The sequence below is a fragment of the Thunnus maccoyii genome, chromosome 12, assembly GCF_910596095.1.
Source record: "Thunnus maccoyii chromosome 12, fThuMac1.1, whole genome shotgun sequence".
NCBI lineage: Eukaryota > Metazoa > Chordata > Actinopteri > Scombriformes > Scombridae > Thunnus > Thunnus maccoyii.
This window is the reverse complement of record NC_056544.1, coordinates 32,788,258-32,813,667: the sequence shown is the minus strand read 5'-3', so window position 1 is coordinate 32,813,667 and position 25,410 is coordinate 32,788,258. Positions and strand designations below refer to the sequence as shown.

The 25,410-nt window shown below is 40.9% G+C and overlaps 1 protein-coding gene across 1 annotated transcript; it reads left to right on the top strand.

Annotated features, from left to right (window-relative positions):
- The first annotated feature begins 1,666 nt into the window (after positions 1–1,666).
- si:ch1073-184j22.1 (erythroferrone) lies at positions 1,667–17,461 on the top strand. Its single transcript, XM_042428237.1, has 8 exons — positions 1,667–3,311; positions 8,064–8,180; positions 8,845–8,959; positions 14,110–14,237; positions 14,380–14,491; positions 14,790–14,871; positions 15,205–15,283; positions 15,626–17,461. The coding sequence occupies exons 1-8, from the start codon at positions 3,111–3,113 to the stop codon at positions 15,722–15,724; spliced, it is 933 nt and encodes a 310-aa protein (XP_042284171.1). The 5' UTR covers positions 1,667–3,110; the 3' UTR covers positions 15,725–17,461.
- The last annotated feature ends 7,949 nt before the right edge of the window (positions 17,462–25,410 follow it).

Sequence of the window (25,410 nt, the reverse complement as noted above, 5' to 3'; positions counted from 1 at the left end):
CTAACGTCAGTGACGAGTGATGTAATAACGGGCGAGTCAGCGTCTCTATCAGCTTCAGTCAGATTCACAGGAAACAGCTTTCATCACCCGGACCGACTGAAGACCACTCCCTCCTTATCTGACAGGGTGTGAGTGTGAGAGAAAGTGTTTCTGTCTCAACGGAAACAATAATCCTCATGAAGACACAACCACTGACTCTTAATTCTACTGTTCATACAAGCTCTACTGTTGTAGTGTTTATATTCCTGCCAGTATTTGGGATGTGACAGTTTGATTTATCACAATGATCATCAAACCTTCCAGAAATACTACAGTTAGTGTTTAGATACTGTACAAGTACAGGACACCATGTTTGATTCTATTAAACCCAACAAACTGTCGGTCAAATCACTGCCTAGAGTCTCTAAATGATCTGGTAGCACTTTACATTCCAGGTTGGTAATAATAAGGTAATATTTTGATAATAAAGAGGTAATAATAATGTAATATAATGTTAATTAACAAGTATTAGCTTTGTATTAACGGTGGGTAAACTAGGTAATATAATAGTCTTGTAACAGGGTGATAAGGGGCCAAAGAGAGGGTAATTATGCAGAAACATATCTGAAGATAACGATGACAAAATGCATAACTACGTGTTTCAACTTCACTTGATGTTGATGTGAGATTAAACCAACACTAAGAGGCAACATGATGACCTGGAAACACACCTGCTAGTTTCTGTGTTTTATCTAAATACAACATGTGATACTGTTGACGAGCTGCCTACGTACTAATTATACTCATCAAACTACATAACTAAACCTTTTATGAACATGTCTGTATTATTGCAATACATCATTTTTTAAATCTTACATAAAATGAAAGGATGCACTTTGGTTTTGGTTTAATCTAAGGTCTAAGTAGAAAAATTCTGCATCTTTAGATGTGTTTCTGCATTATAACCTACCTAGTTATACCCATTGCTAATAGCAAGCTATTACTTGTTAATTACCATTATATTACATTATTATTACCTCTTTATTATCAAAATATTACCCCACTATCATCTTGTTATTACCAACCTGGAATGTAAAGTGTTACCAATTATTTAAGTACTAATTACTTCTTTTTTTGTGGCTTGTTTGTTTTTATTTTGCTCTTTTATGGAATCTGTTTTAATCTCAGTGAGATGATCTACTGGTCTACTGGAATATCTTTGCATGATTTCCAGTTAAAAACTCCTTATTTATCTTCTACTGGTCCTTTATGCAGCCCCTCAGTTCAGCCTCCGTCTGAAACAGGCCGTTTTAGCTCCTGTCTCTTTAAGGCCCCGCCTCCTGATGAGCCCACTCTGTTCTGATTGGTCAGCTTCAGGAAGCTTCCTCCGGCTCCGGAGGCTACGTAAACAAACTATAGTAGCAGGATTTCACTTCTTTTTCTCCTTCTTTACTCCAAATGTCAACTTCTCAAATCCATCCGCACATTTTGGAGCTGAACAACACATGGAAACACCTTAGCAACCACCTAGCAACCACCTAGCAACCACTGACATCAGCTCGTCAGCACTTTAGTACAGTTTTTAGTACAGTTTTGAGGTATTTGTACTTTACTTGAGTATTTCCATGTGATGCTACTTTCTACATTTCAGAGGGAAATATTGTACTTTCTACTCCACTACATTTATTTGACAGCTTTAGTTACTTTTCAGATGAAGATTTGACACAATGGATAATACTTATGTACTTTTACTGTAGTAAAAGACAGCAGGAGCAGAGATACCATGCAGGACTTTTACTTTTAATGGAGTATTTTTACTTTGCTGTATTAGTACTTTTACTGCAGTAAAGGATCTGAATATTTCTTCCACAACTTGCAAGGGAGAAAAAACCGTCAAGAGTGTTGAGAGCAGGTTGAAGCCCTGACTTTTGACTTGCAGGCAGCATTTCTACATACGTTCACCTCAAGTTTTGTAACTTTGACCATGTTAAACGTATATTCTGACATCATAACAATATGTAGATGACAGAAAACCATTAAGAGCATAATATGTCCCCTTTAAAGAGAAATGAAAGTGAGAAATCAACAGCTGCTAAACACCAGAGCTCACTAACAGACTACTTTCAGTTTGACAGTTAGTGGAGCTTGAGCTGCTGCATTAGGACCCTGCAGAGCTGAGAGAAGAGGGGGAACTAACTCAGAAAATACATGGAGGAGGAGGAGGAGGAGGAGGAGGAGGAGGGGGGGGGATAAAAAGAAGAAGAAAAACAAAGTCTGGAGGCAAAGAAAGACAAACGATGGGAGAAGAGATAAAATAAAGACAGAGACAGACGGACGCTGGGGAGACATTACGGAAAAGACTGAAGACAGACGGAGTGACAGCTTCAGATCCAGAGACAGATAGAGGGAAGAAAGAGAGAGGGAGGAGGAGGAGCTGAGGAGGAGGAGGAGGAGGAGGAGGAGGAGTCCGGGAGGAGGGAGGCAGATAAAAAACGCACTCAGCAGAGCAGAGTTGTCCAAACTGAGAAGGATCAGAGAAGAAAAACAGTCTGATCTGCAGCGTGGAGGACAGGAGGGACGTCTCCGAGCTGAAAGACAAGACAGACGAGAGGAAGAGGTGGAAAAAGAGGAGGAGGAGGAGGAGGCACCAAACCACCCACAGAGAGAAACCGTCCTCACACACAGGCTCACTGTTTGATCCTCACACACTATATTTATGTTTGGCAAAGAGGCAAAAAGCCTCAACTGGCAGTTTGTGTTTCACAGCAGCTGAGCTTTGACTCACTGACAACGGAAAAAAAGAGCTGAACAGAGGAAGAGGAGAAGGAGAAAGACGCCGGGAGGCTGCAGGAAACTCACAATAAAGAGCTGCAGAGAAACTACAGAGAAGATACCGATAAATAAAATCACACATAAAAAAGACACAAGAAGAAACAAATGCTCAAAGTTTCATCACACGACCTTCAGAAGAAGATCCAGAGAGGAAGAAGATTTAGAACAATCACTTTACAACTGTCATCGCTGAAGTTTCATTGACTCTAAGAGGAGCAGACTAACAGAAGAGGATCATGGGACGTCCATAAAGACAAGACCTGCGTCCTCCGCTTCCACCTCTGCCACCCCCACCCAGCATGCTGGCCAGGTTATCCCAGGGAAGGAGCTCTCCGGGTGGGGCAGGAGGGCTGCTGCTGCTCCCTCTCCTCCTGGGACTGATGATGATGATGATGATGATGATGGTGGTGGCGGCGGCGGCGACGAGCGTCGACACCGCAGAGAGCGAGGAGAGCCAGGAGATCCTGGAGGACGACGAGGCTGTCAGCACCGAGATCCTGGTAAGAAAAACACGACTTTTCACACCTGAACCCACAAAAGTTCCTGAACTTTTACACATCATGACGACCTTCAGTTGATTTACACGCAGGGAGGAGAAACACGATCTAATTAACACAACATTAATCAACGGAGTCGTTTCTGTCTGTTCAAGAATCGTTAAGCAAACTAACAAACAAAACATGTTTTCAGTTTTCTCTTATAATTTCATCTTAATATTAACAGTTAAATATCTGCAGATTACTCAGAACATTTCCAGGAAATGAGTTTAAAATGAAAGGAGCAGTGAAACAAAGCGTGAGACTCAGCTGTGTCTGTAAACTCACAGTCTCTTCATGTTGTGGGAGGAAGACGAGCAGCAAAGGAGAGATGAGTCTGGTTTAATGAAGGAGTGGAGACGTGTTTCTTTGTGCTGTGAGCGAAGTAACGCTATAGAAATGATCAAGTATTGATGATCAAGTATTGATGATTAAGTATTGACCATCTGCTGTAGATAAACACTGAGCTGTCAGCTGCTCTGCTGTCTCCATGTCTTTGTTTTAAAGATGATTTCTGACGTGTTTGGTTGAAGAGAGACAGTAGAGACAGAGAAGACACACAGTAGACACACAGTAGACACACTGTAGACACAGTAGACACACAGTAGACACACAGTAGACAAAGTAGACACACTGTAGACACAGTAGACACACAGTAGACACAGTAGACACACAGTAGACACACAGTAGACAAAGTAGACACACTGTAGACACAGTAGACACACTGTAGACACAGTAGACACACAGTAGACACACAGTAGACAAAGTAGACACACTGTAGACACAGTAGACACACAGTAGACACACAGTAGACACACAGTAGACACACAGTAGACACAGTAGACACACAGTAGACACAGTAGACACACAGTAGACACACAGTAGACAAAGTAGACACACTGTAGACACAGTAGACACACAGTAGACAGACAGTAGACACACAGTAGACACACAGTAGACACAGTAGACACACAGTAGACACACAGTAGACAAAGTAGACACACAGTAGACACAGTAGACACACAGTAGACACACAGTAGACAAAGTAGACACACAGTAGACACAGTAGACACACAGTAGACACACAGTAGACAAAGTAGACACACAGTAGACACAGTAGACACACAGTAGACACACAGTAGACACAGTAGACACACAGTAGACACACAGTAGACACACAGTAGACACACAGTAGACACACAGTAGACAAAGTAGACACACAGTAGACACAGTAGACACACAGTAGACACACAGTAGACACAGTAGACACACAGTAGACAAAGTAGACACACTGTAGACACAGTAGACACACAGTAGACAGACAGTAGACACACAGTAGACACACAGTAGACACAGTAGACACACAGTAGACAGACAGTAGACACACAGTAGACACACAGTAGACACAGTAGACACACAGTAGACACACAGTAGACACACAGTAGACACAGTAGACACACAGTAGACAGACAGTAGACACACAGTAGACACACAGTAGACACACAGTAGAGACAGTAGAGACAGAGTAGAGGGGAGTCTGCAGTGAAATTAAACATGTTTATGGACTCATCTCTGGGAAACAGTTGAGTTGTATATGAATATATGTTATATATTGTTGTATATTGTTATATATTGTTATATATTGTTGTATATTGTTGTATATTGTTATATATTGTTGTATATTGTTATATATTGTTGTATATTGTTGTTTATGAACGTGTCTTCTAGGAGACGAAGTTGGGCAGAGTTGAGTGTTTCTATTCGTCTTTTTACAAGCTCATAACAGACAGAGAAACCACAGCAGAGCAGCTGGATGAAAGGAAGCGACGCGTCCTCGTATTTACAAAAACTCCCCTCAAACAGAAACTAACAGAGTCGCCACTACGAGTCTGAATCATCGGATTATTGGATAAACGTCGATGTCTTCTCGCTCCACTGACTGACACACTAAAACTAAAACAGTAAAATAAATCAGGTCACTACGGAGAACCTGCTGCATGTATACGCAGACTCACAGTAACCATGGTTACCACAGCACCACCTATAAAAACAGATGGTTGTTCATCACCCAGTAAGAAACCACAGCAGACACTTGATGTCTGCTTCCAGTGTGTTGGAGCCACGTTCAGCTGCAGGCTCAGTCGTTTTTTAATAGAATCTATGAAACATTATCTCTTTATTTACAGCTTATCTACAACCATAATCTCTATAAACACATATCTGCATATGGATCTGTAGCAACAGCACTGTGGTACTGGAAGCGTTCTGGTTTCTGTTTGTAGTCTGACAGTATTGACCAATCAGGTTTGAGCAGGCTCTGGTTGCATGCAGGTAAATAGAGATCGAGAGACAGATCGACCGTCCAAACACAATCTGAGAAACCCATCAGCCATCATCTGACCAGGATTCAGATTGTATATGAGCTGCGTTCATATGCAGATTATCTGTTTATAGAGATCAGACCAGATGTCGTCTGGAACGTCTCAAGTTGCTAATCAGACTGTAAACAACAACCAGCACACGGAGGAGGAAGACTTGGCTCAGATATCTGTTATCCGTTACCAAGGAAACTATAAAAGAAGGAAGGGTCATTACATCATAATACCGACGCTGTGACGCTCTGCTTGATGCTGGTTCTACTGAAGCGTCTACCCGACATGTCTTCATCATCTGACGTTTGATGAAGAAACGCCTCTAATGATTGTGAATAAATACATTTGTTCATTTGCTGTTGGTCTCCAGATATCCACAGACGATTACAGGTAAACTTCATGATGAGTCTAATTAAAACGTTCACCGTGGTAAATAAAGACATGCTGGGATAATAATAACTAATGTTATGTGAATATCAGTTATTCACAAACCTCCTCTGATTATTAACTGTGCTTCAGTAAACTATAAACTGACCCTCAGCTATAAAACGCCTGCTCACCTGCTACACAATGACGTAATGACCCGTCCTGTGTTCAGTGTGTGTTCAGTGCTTGTTTAGAGTGTGTTCAGTGCTTGTTTAGTGTGTGTTTAGTGTGTGTTCAGTGCTTGTTTAGTGTGTGTTTAGTGTGTGTTCAGTGCTTGTTTAGTGTGTGTTCAGTGCTTGTTTAGTGTGTGTTTAGTGTGTGTTCAGTGCTTGTTTAGTGTGTGTTTAGTGTGTGTTCAGTGTGTGTTTAGTGTATGTTCAGTGCGTGTTTAGTGTGTGTTCAGTGTGTGTTTAGTGTGTGTTCAGTGCTTGTTTAGTGTGTGTTCAGTGCTTGTTTAGTGTGTGTTCAGTGCTTGTTTAGTGTGTGTTTAGTGTGTGTTCAGTGCATGTTCAGTGTGTGTTCAGTGCTTGTTTAGTGTGTGTTTAGTGTGTGTTCAGTGCTGGTTTAGTGTGTGTTTAGTGTGTGTTCAGTGCATGTTTAGTGTGTGTTCAGTGCTTGTTTAGTGTGTGTTCAGTGCTTGTTTAGTGTGTGTTTAGTGTGTGTTCAGTGCATGTTCAGTGTGTGTTCAGTGCTTGTTTAGTGTGTGTTTAGTGTGTGTTCAGTGCTTGTTTAGTGTGTGTTTAGTGTGTGTTCAGTGCTTGTTTAGTGTGTGTTTAGTGTGTGTTCAGTGCATGTTCAGTGTATGTTCAGTGCTTGTTTAGTGTGTGTTTAGTGTGTGTTCAGTGCTTGTTTAGTGTGTGTTCAGTGCTTGTTTAGTGTGTGTTTAGTGTGTGTTCAGTGTGTGTTTAGTGTGTGTTCAGTGCTTGTTTAGTGTGTGTTCAGTGCATGTTTAGTGTATGTTCAGTGCTTGTTTAGTGTGTGTTCAGTGCTTGTTTAGTGTGTGTTTAGTGTGTGTTCAGTGCGTGTTCAGTGTGTGTTCAGTGCTTGTTTAGTGTGTGTTCAGTGCTTGTTTAGTGTGTGTTTAGTGTGTGTTCAGTGCTTGTTTAGTGTGTGTTCAGTGCTTGTTTAGTGTGTGTTCAGTGCTTGTTTAGTGTTGTGTTTAGTGTATGTTCAGTGCTTGTTTAGTGTGTGTTTAGTGTATGTTCAGTGCGTGTTTAGTGTGTGTTCAGTGCATGTTTAATGTGTGTTCAGTGCTTGTTTAGTGTGTGTTCAGTGCTTGTTTAGTGTGTGTTTAGTGTGTGTTCAGTGCATGTTCAGTGTGTGTTCAGTGCTTGTTTAGTGTGTGTTTAGTGTGTGTTCAGTGTGTGTTTAGTGTGTGTTTAGTGTGTGTTCAGTGTGTGTTCAGTGCTTGTTTAGTGTGTGTTTAGTGTGTGTTTAGTGTGTGTTCAGTGCTTGTTTAGTGTGTGTTCAGTGCTTGTTTAGTGTGTGTTTAGTGTGTGTGCTGTTGTGTTTAGTGTGTGTTTAGTGTGTGTGCTGTTGTGTTTAGTGCGTGTTCAGTGCTTGTTCGGTGTGTGTTCAGTGTGTGTTTAGTGTGTGTGTGTGAAGCTTCTATTCAGCTTCATCAGTCTGAGTTAGTCATATCAAGTGGATATCTGACACATTTACAGTCTTTCTAGCATCAGATTCCCTCTTTGTGTTTCCTCGGACAGTGTTTCCCTGTTGAGCTGCAGGTGGAAGTATAGTAACAAAAAGAGGGACTTTCACTGTTCATTTGGACTCCTGACTGATGATTTAAGACACTTGAAAAACTGTGAACTGTCCTTTAAACTGCAAATGAAACATGCAGACGTGAAGAAACAAGAACTCAGTGAGTTAAATATTGGACATATGAACCTCTGCTGTGGTCTGTTTCCTCCAGGACTCGGTGTCCACTGATCTGTCCAGAGTGTCTCCTCTCAGCTCCTGGTTGATCTTCAGGAGAAACTCCAACAAGGGTGAAAACCGGAAAACCAAAGGGTCCAGGAGAACCTCCAAGGTCAGAAAAGATCAAATATAATAAGTTAATACACATATTTATAAATATATTAAACATGTCTGTGAGTCAAACTGCTGCACTGGGTGACATGTTCCTTCATCACCATCAACACACACAAAAAAAATTAAACACTGTTGCTGGTACATTCAAACCACAGCAGACATCATCACATTGCTGTCTGTCTGATCAAGAAAACCTTATTTTACAATCTTATGTCTGATATTTAAACCAGTAAGAGAGTCTGTAAGTCATTCTGCAGATCACCTTAGATAGAACCTTCTGATTCAAAGTAGAGCTGCAACAATTAGCTGATTAAAATTAATCACCTATTAACTCAATTTAGATCATCAAATAATCGTTTTGAGTCATTTTTTAGGAAAAAAAAGTTCAAATTCTCTGATTGCAGCTTCTTAAATGTGAATATTTTCTGGTTTCTTTAGTCTCTGTGACAGTAAACTGAATATCTTCGAGTTGTGGACAAAACAAGATATTTGAGGATGTTGTCTTGACATTTTTCATCATTTTCTGACATTTTATAAACCAAACAACAAATCGAATAATCAAGAAACTAATCGACAGATTAATTGGTAAAGAAAATAATTATTATTTGCAGCTACTTCAAAGGTCAGGATATAGATCTATAAATCTTTGTATGTCTCTGCAGCATGGTCTTCCAGGACCTCCAGGACCTCCAGGACCCCAGGGACCTCCGGGCCCCCCTGCCCCCCTCCTGCCCCAGCAGCAGGAGCTCATCCAGGAGCTGCAGCTCAAACTGAGAGGTGAGAAGGTCTCTGATGTACTGACGCAGAGAGCGTGTCCACACTGAGCCGGCTACACTTCTAAACTTCTCTACGTTTTGTTCCTTCGTCCAGACTAAAGCAGCGTTTTATGTGAAAACGCCGGCTTGGTGTTGTAGTGTGTTTGACAGAACAGATGGTGGCAGCGTTTTATTGGAAGAAGAAGAAGAAACATAATAATAACAATGGCGAACGACTTCATGCGATTGTTGTTCTCTTTATTGTCGACTCTGACAGCTTGTTCAGATCTACCTCCTACGTAAAAGTACATAAGTATTATGAGTTGGATGTAGTTAAAGTATTGCAGTAAAAGTACATAAGTATTATGAGCTTGATGTAGTTAAAGTATTGCAGTAAAAGTACATAAGTATTATGAGCTTGATGTAGTTAAAGTATTGCAGTAAAAGTACATAAGTATTATGAGCTTGATGTAGTTAAAGTATTGCAGTAAAAGTACATAAGTATTATGAGCTTGATGAAGTTAAAGTATTGCAGTAAAAGTAGTGGTTTGGTCCCTCTGACTGATATATTATTATATATGACATCATTAGATTATTAATAGTGAAGCATCAGTGTTAGAGCAGCATGTTACTGTTGTAGCTGCTGGAGGTGGAGCTAGTTTACACTACTTTATATTCAGTTAGCTAGTTTAGTCCACTGGTTCCCAACCTAGGGGTCGGGCCCCTCCAAAGGGTCAGCAGATAAATCAAACAAAGTTTGATGCACAAATCTGTTTTCAGTTTTTGGACTTTTTCTCTAATCTTTGATTTTTGCTGAAATATTGGATCATTTGAACATTTATTGAAATGAAAGCATGTGAGAAGTTTAGAGGGAAAAATCACTATTTGGTGGAGCTGTTAACAACTCATAGACATGTGAAATGTGACCCCGACTACACACTGCTTTTTGTAAGACGTCAAAAGACAAAAAGGTTGGAAACCACTGGTTTCATCTTTAACAATGTGTTGTATTTTAAAAGCTTGTTATATTATCCATTGTGTCAAATCTTCCTCTGAAAAGTAACTAAAGCTGTCAAATAAATGTAGTGGAGTAGAAAGTACAATATTTCCCTCTGAAATGTAGAAAGTAGCATCACATGGAAATACTCAAGTAAAGTACAAGTACCTCAACATTGTACTTAAATACAGAACTTGAGTAAATGTACGTAGTTACTTTCCATCACTGCCAAACACAGTAAACAGATGGAGCTTACAGTCTTTATGCTAAGCTAGGCTAACCATGTCCTGATGAAACATGTGACTGTGGTGAGACAGAATTGAAGGTTTAGAGATGTGAGAGCATCAGACAGACGTCCTGCTTGTTTTCACTGAAGATGGAAAAAAAAAAAAGAAATCTTTAATGTCCAAAAAGCACAAGAACAGAGAGTCACTGGACATGTGAAGTTATTAGTCGGTACAAACAGTTCTCAGAGTAACTGGATCCTTTAAACTCAGCAGTCAGACAGACTGAACTGAACACTGTTTCATTTTCACATCATTTGCACTTTAATTTTTCACTTTCGCTCAGTGTTTTCTGTATGTAGGTTATATAAATACAGCTCTGTGTGTGTGTGTGTGTGTGTGTGTGTGTGTGTGTGTGTGTGTGTGTGTGTGTTTGTGTGTGTGTGGAGGCAGGCTGTCTGAGTCCTTAATAGGTGTAATTTTGTGGAGCGTGGATGTGACTTGGCTCAGCTGCAGGATTCCTGACATTCCTGCTGACTGATGGTGTGTCTTTGTTACTTTCTGTGTGTGTGTGTGTGTGTGTGTGTGTGTGTGTGTGTGTGTGTGTGTTTGTGTGTGTGTTGTATGAATTTGTTCGTTCATGCATTTTGCCAGTTTTTCTCCACCAGGTTGCTTCTTCGTCATGACTGTTTCCATCAGCATACACAGATTTTTTTTTAGTCCCAGTTTTGCTATATAAACCTGCTCCGAATGATGTCGGACTCTGGCAGAAATGTGTCATATTGTGATATTAATGTAACGGCACTGTGTTGATTTATTTACGTATAGCAGCAGTGCACATGGCTGAAGGTTTGCTGTGGAGAAGCTGGTTCCACAAAAAACAAACAGTCTGATCTAGAAAACCTCATCTCAGCATATATCTTTAAATCTCAAATATCTCACTCAGATCACAGATAAAACCTTATAAATCAAAGTCGATTCTCAATTAGTCAATTAAATTTCATCACTTATTGACTAATTTAGATAATCAAATGATCGTTTTGAGTCATTTTTTAAGAAGAAAATGTCCAAATTCTCTGATTCCAGCTTCTTAAATGTGAATATTTTCTGGTTTCTTTAGTCTCTATGACAGTCCAGTTGAGGACGTCACCTGATTTTCACTGTTTTCTGACATTTTATGGACCAAACAACTCACTGGTTCATCATCAACAGCTTTGGCTATGTAATGATGTGCACATGATGGAAGTATCCTGTATTTATTTTAAGCTTCAGTTAGGGTTGATATGTTGAGCTAGCTAGCAAACAGCAGTTACAGATCAACATCATCATCAATAATGTCAATAATTACTTGTGGGGTTCCTCAGGGATCTATTCTTGATCCCTTTATAGTTTCAATTTGGCTTCAATGCTGCTGCTTGAAGTTTATTGATCACTTCTTTTCATCAGAATAGTCTGTAACATTTAACACAAATTCTGTCATATTATCAGCTTATAAAGTAGTTGTGGCTAATACGTTAGCAAACAGCTGCTTATTTCCACATCCAGCAGTTACGGAGCAACATTATCATTCATTTGGAGTCGTGTTTCTGTCCACCTGGTGAAAGTAACCCTTTGGTTTGTAGACTCGCCCTTTGAAGCCTCGAGTTTGTCTTTTAAACCGTCGCCATCTTAGATTTTTGGAGCCAGAAGTGATGAGAAGTGACAATATTTGTAGGAGAAGGTGGGGCTGACTAGACCCTAATGCTAGCTGCTAGCTTGGTTAGCACAGTGCATTTACAGTCTGTGGTTAACTGTGATCATGCTAATACTAATGCTAATTTTCGTTAGCAAAAAACAGGATTAAAACCTTTAAAACAAAATGTACTTACTGGAAAAAATGAACATCTTACTCCTTAGAGGGTCGTTTAGTTCAATCAAACGCTGAACAAGACTTCTTAGGCGACCAAAATGTTACAATTAACTTTAATGAACTGAAAACAAACTGAAATGGCGACAGCTACAGCTAAACTCTCTGAATCTGTTGCCATGGGAGCGATTCACAATGTAGCCACGCCCTAAAGCATACGCCGCTTTATCATCTATTTTACTCTAAATGGGACCATCATTTACAAAATGATCATCATGATGTATTGACGAAGGCTTGAAACTAACGATTGAGACCATAAACTCGTTAGGAAACTGTTTAACGAGGTAATAAATCAAGTGAGCAGTAGGGTCATTTTCTCGTAGACTTCTATACACTTCTTTTTGCAGCCACAGTCGCCCCCTGCTGGCCGTTAGAGAGAATGCAGGTTTAAGGCACTTCCGCCTTGGCTTCACTTTTCAGACTACATGCTTGTTTTTTGCTCTCTACCAACTCCAGAGAGAAATATCTGGCTAAACGACGCGATGAGACGCTGAGAGTGAACCAGAACAGATAAACAATGAGCTGAAACTCACTATAAAGCTCCGTAAAGACCTGTGGACATGTTGGATTAAACCTCCGACCCTGGGACTCATGGAGCTGCGGCTGGATTATGAGGGAGTCTGTCTTTGGTCTCTGGTGAAGGTCCACTGATTGGACCAACAACCAACCTTGTTTCCTTCAGTTACCTGGTTGTCTTTATGTTGTATAAACTGTAAAACCCTCCAAATTGTGAGTTTGTGCTGCTTAAAAGGGCCATATTCTGCTTTTTGTGATCTTCTGTTATTTATATCTTGTTCTGATGTCGGATGTCAAACTTGAGGTGAACGTATGTAGAAATGCTGCCTGCAAGTCAAAGGTCAGGGCTTCAACCTGCTCTCAACACTTTGATTGCAACGTTTTTTCCACCTTACCGACGAGCTGACGTCGGCTCATCATACATGCTCATAAATGGCTGTCCATTCTGTAGCCTTGGTTGCTAAGGTGGTTGCTAAGGTGTTTCCATGTGTTGTTCAGCTCCAACTTGTAAATGTACTTAGTTACTTTCCACTTCTGTACCTTGCTGACGAGCTGATGTCAGTGGTTGCTAGGTGGTTGCTAAGGTGTTTCCATGTGTTGTCCACTCTGTAGCCTTGGTTGCTAAGATGGTTGCTAAGGTGTTTCCATGTGTTGTTCAGCTCCAACATGTACGGATGGATTTGAGAAGTTGACATTTGGAGTAAAGAAGGAGAAGAAGAAGTGAAATCCTGCTACTATAGTTTGTTTACGTAGCCTCCGGAGCCGGAGGAAGCTTCCTGAAAGCTGACCAATCAGAACAGAGTGGGCTCATCAGGAGGCGGGGCTTAAAGAGACAGGAGCTAAAACGGCCTGTTTCAGACAGAGGCTGAACTGAGGGGCTGCATAAAGGACCAGTAGAAGATAAATAAGGAGTTTTTATTCCAGTAGAGCCCCAGAATATAAATATAGAGGCTGGACATGTGCAGAATATGTTTCCTTTAAATAAAACTGATCAGAACAGAACGAAGCTGCAGTTCAGTCGTTGTGTTTTCAGGTTGGAAAAAGACCAAATTTCCTCAGAATTCATAGCAAATTTTTCTGTTTGTCTAACTGATGAACTCAGACGTCTCAAGTCTGACCACAGTCTGTGTGTGTGTGTGTGTGTGTGTGTGTGTGTGTGTGTGTGTGTGTGTGTGTGTGTGTGTGTGTGTGGCCTCTCTGTTTGGATAACCGTTGTGTTGCAGAAACGTCTGCAGCTGCATCACACACACAGTAAATGTTTGTGTCTGACTGTCTGTAAGTGTGTGTGTGTTTACGTGTGTGTGTGTAATGAGTCGGCAGCGTGCCAACACACACACACACACACACACACACACACACACACGCCGCTTATATGAAATCATTTTTGAAAAAAACTTTATATGTACAAATAATCAGTGAACTTTATTTCTTCTTTTCCCTCCTCTTACGTCTTGTATTCCTCCTTCTTCTTCTTCTTCTGCCTTTCCACCCTCTCCTCTTCCTCTTCATCGTTCTCCTCCTCCTCTCAGACGTGGCAGGAGGAGTGTGTTTGCTGTGTGATCGTCCTCCTCGTGTCTCCACCTCCTTCCTCAGTCGCCTCCTGCAGGCCGTCACCATCCCCCGCCGCAGCCTGCTGGAGCTGCAGCCCTTCAGCAAGGTGTGAACACACACACACACACACACACACACACACACACACACACACACACACACTGAGCCGTCACGGTGTTTTCTATCTTCTAATACAGATCAGATGCATCTAAAATTGCTTCTTGTGTTTGACCTTTGACCCCCTGCAGCCCTCAGACTCTGAGCAGAGCCTCCAGAGAGGTCAGAGCTTCAACACCAGCACCGGCCGATACACGGCAGCCGTGTCGGGCTTCTACCAGCTCACCGCCAGCCTCCTGATAGGTGAGAGCACCCGGCACAGCAGCGTCTGAGCTGCTTATTATTCCAGACTGACTCCAACTGTTTCTACTGAGGTGGAGCATCCAAACACAGATCCTGAACCAGTTTTAACGTTCAGTCTGGATGAACATCACATAGGGAGGTAGGGGATGAAATAACTGAACCTCAGCGGAGTTAAAGGTGAAGAAGAGTCACAATGAGCCTCATACAGAGAATCACTGATACTACAGACGCTGATACAGTCCACATGGAGGTCTAACCAAAGACTGTGTGTGTGTGTGTGTGTGTGTGTGTGTCTCAGAGTCTGGTGACAGGGTTCAGGTCCGCCTCAGAGACAGCGTGAGAGCAGCCATCTGCATCGAGTCGCTCTGCCAGAGCAACCTGTGAGTACAATAACTGGCATAATAATAATTAATAATAATAATAATAATAATAATAATAATTAATTTAAACTGTATTTAAATAACAATAGAAACATGTGAGAGGATTAAATCTGTTGGTTAATATCTTGATAGTTTTCAGTCGTAGTCGTTGATGTTTTCACTTTGCTTCATGTATCAATTTACTGTCATATATGACAAAGACAAACAACAACAAATCATCACAGAAGCTGCGACTGAATCAATTAACTGTTGCAGCTTCAGACACACGAGAGACATACAAGACCTCTGTATTTACTGTGTGTGTGTGTGTGTGTGTGTGTGTGTGTGTGTTAGCTCGGTAGAGTCGGTGATGGGCGTGGCGGCTGCAGGAGGAACATTCAGTATCTTACTGACAGGAACGCTCTACCTACAGGTACGACATCACTAACCAACAGCTGATAGTTATAATATCTGACAGGAAACTGAAGTTAAAGATTCAGACCAGAGAGCAACAATATCCACCTCGTTAATACAGTTCAGTTACACACCCTGTGTGTGTGTGTGTTTGTGCGTGTGCGTGTGTGTGTGTGTGTGCGTGCGTGTGTGTGCGTGTGTGTGTGCGTGTGTGTGTGCGTGTGTGTGTGCGTGTGTGTGTGCGTGTGTGCGTGCATGCGTGTGCGTGTGTTTGTGTGTGCATGTGTGTGTGCGTGTGTGTGCGTGCGTGTGTGTGTATGTGCGTGTGTGTGTGTGTGTGTGTGTGTGTGCGTGTGTGTAGGCTGGAGAGTACGTGTCGGTGTTCGTGGATAACGCCACCGGCTCGGCCATCAGCGTCCTGCAGGACTCTCTGTTCTCGGGGATCCTGCTGGGAGTCTGACCAGCAGACAGCAGCCTCACGCAGTGACATCATCATCCAGGTTTCCCCTCAGACACCTGCCGTACCTGTATGACATCATCATCATCATCATCATCATCATCATCATCAGCGGCTTCGGATCATTTATGGAACGACTGTTTTTCTGACATACTTTGCAGTGAACAGGATCTCAGACTAACGTGATCTGAAGCAGGTGGTCAGACCTGGATCAGACTGGATGTGGTTTGGACTGGTGCTGCTCTGACAGCTAACAGCTGTGAGAGAAGAACAATCTGAACAAACCAGATGACACTGAGGCCCCGTTTACACCTGCTGTTAACATGTGATCTGTATCTGGATGACGACACCTGCTGTTAAACTCTCAGCTGCATCGATCAGATCTCAATATGCAGATCAGCTGGGCGGAGCCAACACGAGCAGATGTTCCTGTTTCCAGTGAGGGAAGACCTCTTCCTTCCAGCTTTTATGGAGCTAACAGGAAGTGACCTTCCACTTACTGGAACATTTGCCAAGATCCAATCACAGCGCGAGCCTGACCGCCTCCGAACGTGGTCCGACTGATCCCATCACAGCGTGTCACAGGTCACATGTTAACGGCGGGTGTAAACGGACCACGAGGGCGTTTTCAAACCTGTAGTTGGTTTGCTCTGGTCTGAATCAGTGGATCAGGTGAGAACGTTCTCTCCTCTCATTGGTCGGACGAGTCCGGGGCGGGAAGTGAGAACGTAAACACAACATGCTACATTATGCTAGTCTCCGGCTAGTCGTTAGCATGATTACTGTGTTCAGATCTGCCCAAACGAATCGGTATAGAAACGCCCTGAAATGCCATAAATCTCATTTTCTCATTTTTCATAATTTTATTTTATTCGCTCCGTCTGCTTTTCCAAACTATCAAACTCCAGCTTCATCTACGACTGAAGCAACGTCTCATCAATGACAACATGAGAACAGAAACATCTGGAAGCTTTTAGCCACGTTAGCAGCTGTAGAGACGAGACTCTGAGGTTGTTTGGTTTGAAGTGAAATAGACCGCTATAAAAAATCTGGTTCACAGATTAGTTTTGTCTCGAGGATGAATTATAATAACTCTGATTCTCTGACTTTTCATCTGGTCAATGCTGAATTTGTCCAAACCTGCAAAACAACAACATAATTGACAGAAGTGGAGGCTCGACTCTTATTACTAAACTTATCTGTATTTATTGACTTTGTCTTGCAGACATGAGAGATGACTGAGTAGCCTGTTGAAGCTTTACTGTAACACTGTATGAAACTCTCCACCAACATGCTCCTGTTTAAGCTTTAATACGTTCTTTATGTCTCTTTATGAGACTCGTGTCGGGAGCGAATCGTCTCCTGAGTTTGATGTTTGTGAGGTTTTTCTCATTCACTTCAACGCAGCTTTCCTGGAGTATCACCTAGTGGACACGAGAGGAACTGCAGCAGCCGTGTGGCGGCCGCTCTTCGTCCGGTGACGGCCGTGAAATTTTTTTTGCCAATATTCAAGTTTTTCTTCAAGTTTTTCTTTTTTTTGTCGAGTCAAAACTGAAACTGATGAGTTTTTTTAGCAGCAGATTTCAACTAATAACTGAATCATCGACTCGTTTCTGTTTTTTCTGTACAGAGATTCATTTTATTTACTTTATTATAATATTAATATTTATTCTCTGGATGTGATAAACAAGTTGTGAATAATTTGAATAATAAAAACATTTCTACTCCGTCAGTTTGTTCTTGATCTCAGATTCATCATAATAAACTATGACTCATTTTACAATTCAAGTAATCAGTTATACGGTCACATTTTAAAATAAGCAACCTGTTACTGTTTAATTATTACTGTATTTTAAAATCCTCGTTGCATCTGCAGCGTTTCTTTTCTGTCTCTGCGGGCGGCGGCGAGCTGGTGGAGACGTTCAGCCGTCTGGACGATATAAAACCAACATGTGCATTTTTACTAACGCACACAGTAACGTTAGCCATCGCTGGTCTCATCAGCACCAAACTATGAAAAGATGATAACGCGACATACATAGAAAACTAAATCTAAGAAATACAAAAACTCTAGTTGCAGTGACTAAAAGTGTCAATATGCCTTATAAAGTATTTAAAATAATTACATTATATATATAAAAAAACAGCCACAAGATTAATAGATAATAAAATAAAACACACAGATCAGTTTTAGAGAAAAATGTTCCAAACAGGCTGATATGGATGAACACTATGGATATACAGAGGATGTAGTTATTAGCATCTGTGCAGATAAAAACGATGTAAAACATAAATAAATATAAAGATGCAGGAATGTCGTGTAACAGCACAACAGAGACGTGGTTAGCCTGTTAGCCTGTTAGCCTAGCTTAGCACAGAGAGCAAAAGGAAGAACTGTCGGCCTCCAGAGAGAAAAAAAAATCCACCTTTCAACAACTCTGAGTGTGTCTGATTTACATGTTGGGTCTTGTTAAGCTAACGAGCTAGTCAGCAGTTCATCCTGTAGTCAGCTGGTCGAGCTAAAACAAAGACGACGACGGACGCCGAGTTCAGGCTGTTGGTCAACAAACGGCTACAAACACCTGTTTCATATACAGACGGACTGTTCCTTTAAGGCTGCAGCAGGACTTCACAATCTTTAGCTCTCTGAGAAACACTTTCTCTTTTACACAACAGGTCTTTCAAAAACATGCCAAAGCACACTTTACACACACACATACACACACACACGGCTGAATACACACAGTGTTTGGAGTGGGTCGACATGAGATCATCATACTCATAAAGTGGCGCCTTCAGCTTGGCTCCAGGCCATGAAAACACACACACACACACACACACACACACACACAGGCTGAGTTACCGTACAAGGCGTGTCGACAGAATAATGAGGGCTGCATGACGCCCTGCTGACAGCACGGATCATTACACACACAGACTCTGGCACTCATGTTCTCATGTATGAATAAGAGTCGTACACACTGAAACTTATATCTACAACACACACTGTGCAGTTACATCATGTTAACGTTGTGTAGCATGTTCTCACCGTAAACATGATCGAACCAGCGCTGGAAAGTAACGACGTGCATGTGATGCTACTTTCTACATTTCAGAGGGAAATATTGTACTTTCTACTCCACTACATTTATTTGACAGCTTTAGTTACTTTTCAGATGAAGATCTGACACAATGGATAATATAACAAGCTTTTAAAATACAACACATTGTTAAAGATGAAACCAGTGGTTTCCAACCTTTTTGTCTTTTGATGTCTTACAAAAAGCAGTGTGTAGTCGGGGTCACATTTCACATGTCTATGAGTTGTTAACAGCTCCACCAAATAGTGATTTTTCCCTCTAAACTTCTCACATGCTTTCATTTCAATAAATGTTCAAATGATCCAATATTTCAGCAAAAATCAAAGATTAGAGAAAAAGTCCAAAAACTGAAAACAGATTTGTGTATCAGAACTTTGTTTTTTCTTCTTTCCTCTCCCATTAATCATCTCACCACCCCTCAGATTTATCTGCTGACCCTTTGGAGGGGCCCGACCCCTAGGTTGGGAACCACTGGACTAAACTAGCTAACTGTATATAAAGTAGTGTAAACTAGCTCCACCTCCAGCAGCTACAACAGTAACATGCTGCTCTAACACTGATGCTTCACTATTAATAATCTAATGATGTCATATATAATAATATATCAGTCAGAGGGACCAAACCACTACTTTTACTGCAATACTTTAACTACATCAAGCTCATAATACTTATGTACTTTTACTGCAATACTTTAACTACATCAAGCTCATAATACTTATGTACTTTTACTGCAATACTTTAACTACATCAAGCTCATAATACTTATGTACTTTTACTGCAATACTTTAACTACATCAAGCTCATAATACTTATGTACTTTTACTGCAATACTTTAACTACATCAAGCTCATAATACTTATGTACTTTTACTGCAATACTTTAACTACATCAAGCTCATAATACTTATGTACTTTTACTGCAGTAAAGGGTCTGAGTACGTCTTCCAGCTCTGGATCACATTAAGTTTGGTTGAAATAACAACGTACACGTGTCCCAGAATGCAACACTCATCAGAAAAGAGGAGCAACTGACAGCTGATACATATTTAACAGATAATAAATCCTTCTTCTTGTCTGATATTTGTTCCAAGTTTTTTTGATTGACACGTCTGAACAAGCATCAGAGTCAATCAGACGATGTTGGAAACGAACATTAAAAACTTCTAACTGAGAAATTCATCACACACGTCTTGTTAACAACACCGTCGTAAATTTATCACCTCTTACGCACAAAGAATTAAAAGTTGGGAGAAAAAACACTGAAACCTGACTGAGCCAACTTTATGTCATCAGATCAGAATATTAAAATATTTTTCCTCTCATGGTGGAAAGCAAACCAGCCGTCATACATCTACAATAAGAATCAGACTGTATTTATAACTTCCTGCAGCCTCAAAAACCGCCTAAAATTCAAACAACTCAAGAAGAGAAAGGAGATAAGAAGTGAGTAATTTTACAGCACAGTTAAGCTTTTATTGTTTTCCACAGTATCAGCCCTTTAAATCCAGTTAAAGAACACATCAGACACTCTCAGCTGGGTTAGTGCTCCCTCTGTGGACCAGCTGCAGTACTGTGGCTCTTCTGCCTGAATCATCAACACACAAACATTTTTATTATTATTTATTAAAATGTTGCAGTAGTTTCTGTTTCTTCCAAGACAAGAGTGAAGTTTTGACTGTGTGAGTTTGTGAAAAACCAGGAAACAGGTTTTTATTCTGCCTTAATGAGAAGAAACACATGAGATCCTCAAGAGATCTTCAGCAGGCTCTGAGGCTCTTCTGTCTGGACCACAGACTGTATAAAAATATGGACGTAGTTGCCGTGACGACACCCGTTGGTTTCTGAAGAGCGGTTTTGAAGCTCAAAGTGAGCCGCTCCGGCCGTCGCCATCTTGGCAGTGCGTGACGCTGCCTAACTCCCAGCCAATCAAAAATGGGCAAAGAGGCGGGGCCGAACGGCTGAAACAAGCCACCTAGCGGCCGGCGGACCTGTCACTCAAAGCAGCCATGTCCTTCATTATGCAGAACTTTACGGGTGAGTTATAAAAACATTCAACCCCCCGTACAGTTGTCATGAAAGAGGAAATTAGCTACAGAGACCAAAACCGTTGTTTGTACCAGGCTGTAAACATGTTTATTTCTGCTGTAAAGTTGGACATTTTAACATGGGGGTCTATGGGGATTGACTCGCTTTTGGAGCCTCAAGTGGTCGTTCAAGGAACTGCAGTTTTTGGCTTTATTTTACAGCCCCGGAGGTTGCTGCTTGGTCTGGACCATCAGCAGCCAGTGTGTCTCATCTGCAGAGATTCAAACAAACACACCAACCACAGATTCAACCCCGTCGATGAAGCTGCACGATGACACAAGAAGGGATTTGGGGAAACTCTGGAGCTCTTAAAGAAGAAGTTAAAGTGAAGTTTGATCAAACAGCAGAACACATGAAGGTCCAGGTCCGACACACACAGAGAGAGGCAGATTCAGGAGCAGTTTAAGACCAGTTTCTAGAAGAGGAAGAGGAGCAAAAGAGTCAGATGATGAAGGAGAAGATGGAGCAGCTCTTTCACACACATACACATACCTTCCAACATCTTGGTTTCAAGATATGGGAGGTATTTATTTTATTCTGTAGTGCAACACAACCGTCATGTTGTGTGCCTGAATACAAATACATTATTCGGCAAAGCACAAATAGTGTTTTGTTTTGGAGTTTTTTTACAAATATTTGTTTCATACAAATATTTTTTAAAAAAAACATGTTAAATATCAGCGTGCAGGTCGGTTACATCACTATCTCAGTGTCTCTCCTCTGCTCCGCTGTGACGTCTATCAGCAGGTCTCAGTGAGGGGAGTCACATCCACCTGCTACATGACGCACATTTCCTAATTTGGACATCAGTCCCGGAGTTGGAGGTGTTCCCCAGAGATAAAGCTGAACTACTGACTGACACATTTCATGAACACTTATTGTAACACTTTAATTTTCTAAAATTAAAAGCATAATACAAGCAAACACAGGATTTTTAAACCTCTTTCCACTTTTATTTGAATACAAATACAAATAATTTTGCTGCCTCAACAAATACAGATACAAATACAAACACTGGGCCCTCTGCACATCCCTAATAGTAGATTGTGTTTCATAGACGTCGACGTCAGACAAACATACAAAACTTATGGATCTGTGGGTGTGATGATTGTTCATAATAAAGGTTGCAAATGATGGAAGCACAGCGGGAGACGAGGCAGGCTCACCTCTGCCTCTGGCTGCCAGGTGCTGTGACTCATGTCCCACACAGAGACTGAGAAACACCCATTAGACTCCAGAGACTGTTTAAAAGTCTAAGTATAGTGGTTTTTGATCTGGGTCTGGTCTGATGTGGTCTGGAAGGGGGAAAAAAAAACAGTGAATCACTCTTTCTTTCCTACGAACAGAATAAAAGTTTCACAAATGTGAAACTGTGTTTTATTGAGTCTCTAGAGTGTCCTTGTTAATCTGGTCCAGATTTGAGCAGTCTAAGTATAGCTGTTTGTGACCTGGACCTGGTCTAAGGTGGTCTGGATGGGGGGGAACAAGCAGTGAAATTCCCCTTTTTTTCTGTTTTTGTGAGCAAAATAAAGGTTTTATGAATGTGAAAGTGTGTTTAAACAGCGTTTAAGTTTTTGTTATGATGTCTTAACACTTTTTTCACAAGTGTAAATGGTGCAAAAAATGGAGAATCAGCTGCTTAATATCATTATTTATGCTTCCCTTAACTTTCCCCTTAAACCCCAAATCAGAAGCTGACTTCAGTGCTGTCCATCAGGTATTCATATATACGATTAACTTGACTCTGCCTCGGGGCTGTTTGGTGGTGCAGGAACATGTTCGGTGTTCATTTGCTAACAGAAGAATGTCCAAAATATGAACAAACCTGTTGGGAGATTAAGTTCTCAAAGTCTCTGCCAGGCGGGTGTAAGGTGACTAAAACAGTGCAGGTGTTTCTTCCCCCCTCACAACCTCTAATACTAACATACAAACAATTACAATAGATCAATACTTTGGATTATTGGTGCAAGTTTATTTTGTAGATTTCATACACAGAGGCAATTCAAAGTGTTTTTACGTAAAGCAGATAAAAAGGAAACAGCACAGAAAAATAAAAAGTAATAAAAAAATATAAAAGAGAATAAAAGTGCATTTTAGAGTCAGAGTGCAATTATTAGCAGCAATTAAAGGCAAATGTGAACATAAGTCTTCTTTTATCACATTATCTTACATTATAGAAGTTAACAGTTTTTTGGTCCATCAGCTGCTTATGATGCCTGTACTGTCGCCTGTATTGTGATATGTGGTGTCAACCATCTTTAAAACAGCTGAAAACACAGAAATATTGTTTTGTTGAATTATAAACAAGTCTGGAAACATTTAGTGTTTTTAGTCCATACATAAAGTTCAGCTAGCTTTAGCTGTCTTTTTGTTTGTTTGTTGTTGTTTTGGACGTCTTAAGGTGCTGAAGTGTCTGAGCTCTACACTAAAATGATGACAGCAGGTTAAGTTGGTCTATTTTACACGATCAGTAACTGCATCATACAAGAAAACTGCACATATAAGCAACAAGTTTCATCATCATCATCATCAGATACAACATTCTGCACATTAGTGTCAAATCTGCCTGAAATAGTAGTGGAAGTGAAATACATGAAAAAAATACACGAAAATAGGTTTTTCTTTCTAAATTACATAAAAATCACAAGAATATTCCATATTTAGCATAACTGTTGCATAAAAAGCATTCCTCTGCAGCCCATGTTTACCTGTATGGACATTATTTTACATTCTCAACTAAACAAACACTGATGAACAAAATATGTGACATTAAAACATACAGTTTCAGTATATAAAAAGTCATAATAACAATTCCAATTAATGCCAGAGTGATGAAGAACCAAATCTACATAATCAGTCAACAGATACAAATTACAGACACAAGTTACTAATAAACAATCAGACCAGCAGGTTTGTGTTGCTCTGAACATTAAGAGTATAAAAGTAGTGTTTATTATCAATAACTCATACTGCTGACATGGAAGTAGTTCAGGGCATACGGCTCAGTTTATAAAATATAAACTTCCAAAAGTTTCACCGTCTGAATATTATTATTTAGAGCTGCCGTCTGATTGGTTAAACATTAACTGAACAGTTTGTTCAGTCACAGTGTTTGTGGCAGCGGCAGCCATCTTGGAACGGGCAAACGTCATCGATGGATTATAAAAACTGGATTTCATAATATTTTGTATTTTATTTTATCCCCCTCATATATGTTTATGGGCTGGACAAAATATTAGGAACACTTTTCAATATAATGCACTCCATTACACCAGCAGCACCCACTATGACCTCAATAATAAACAGAAAGTAGAATTATCACATTTCTGACGATGTCAACAAAAACTGAAAATCTATAAACTCCCTGAAAGTAGAACTTATGGCAGAGCTGTTGTATTGGAGTGCAACAGAATGCACATGTGTTCCTAATAAAGTGCTCGCTGAGTGTATGTTGGACCTGTTCCACTATCACTGGCAGTAGTAACACCTAAATAAATGATTAACACTGTAATAAAACATTGTGTACCTTTACAGCTAAAGGTCAGTACTATGAGTGCCAGGCTAATCCAGTGCTACCTTTCCTTACAGACGGATATCAGAGCTCAGTTTCATGCAGTATTTACACCTCTGTGTTATGTGCTGCTCACATGAGAGAGACGGCGAAGGTCAATGAAACAGTTAAACACACCATCAGCAACTGCTGTTATGGAAGAACACAACAAATCTTTGCTTGAAAGAAAGAAACAAAGACAGAAAGGTTATTAAGAATATCATCAACATTTTGAGGGATTTAATGAGAATGGCTGAGAACTGAATCAAGTCAGGTAGAGTCGAGTCAGGTAGAAGTGAGTCAGGTAGAGTCGAGTCAGGTAGAAGTGAGTCAGGTAGAAGTGAGTCAGGTAGAAGTGAGTCAGGTAGAGTCGAGTCAGGTAGAAGTGAGTCAGGTAGAAGTGAGTCAGGTAGAGTCGAGTCAGGTAGAAGTGAGTCAGGTAGAAGTGAGTCAGGTAGAGCTGAGTCAGGTAGAAGTGAGTCAGGTAGAAGTGAGTCAGGTAGAGTCGAGTCAGGTAGAGTCGAGTCAGGTAGAAGTGAGTCAGGTAGAAGTGAGTCAGGTAGAGTCGAGTCAGGTAGAGTCGAGTCAGGTAGAAGTGAGTCAGGTAGAAGTGAGTCAGGTAGAGTCGAGTCAGGTAGAGTCGAGTCAGGTAGAAGTGAGTCAGGTAGAAGTGAGTCAGGTAGAGTCGAGTCAGGCAGAGCAGAGTCAGGTAGAGGTGAGTCAGGTAGAAGTGAGTCAGGTAGAAGTGAGTCAGGTAGAAGTGAGTCAGGTAGAAGTGAGTCAGGTAGAGCAGAGTCAGGTAGAAGTGAGTCAGGTAGAAGTGAGTCAGGTAGAGTCGAGTCAGGTAGAGTCGAGTCAGGTAGAAGTGAGTCAGGTAGAAGTGAGTCAGGTAGAGTCGAGTCAGGTAGAAGTGAGTCAGGTAGAAGTGAGTCAGGTAGAAGTGAGTCAGGTAGA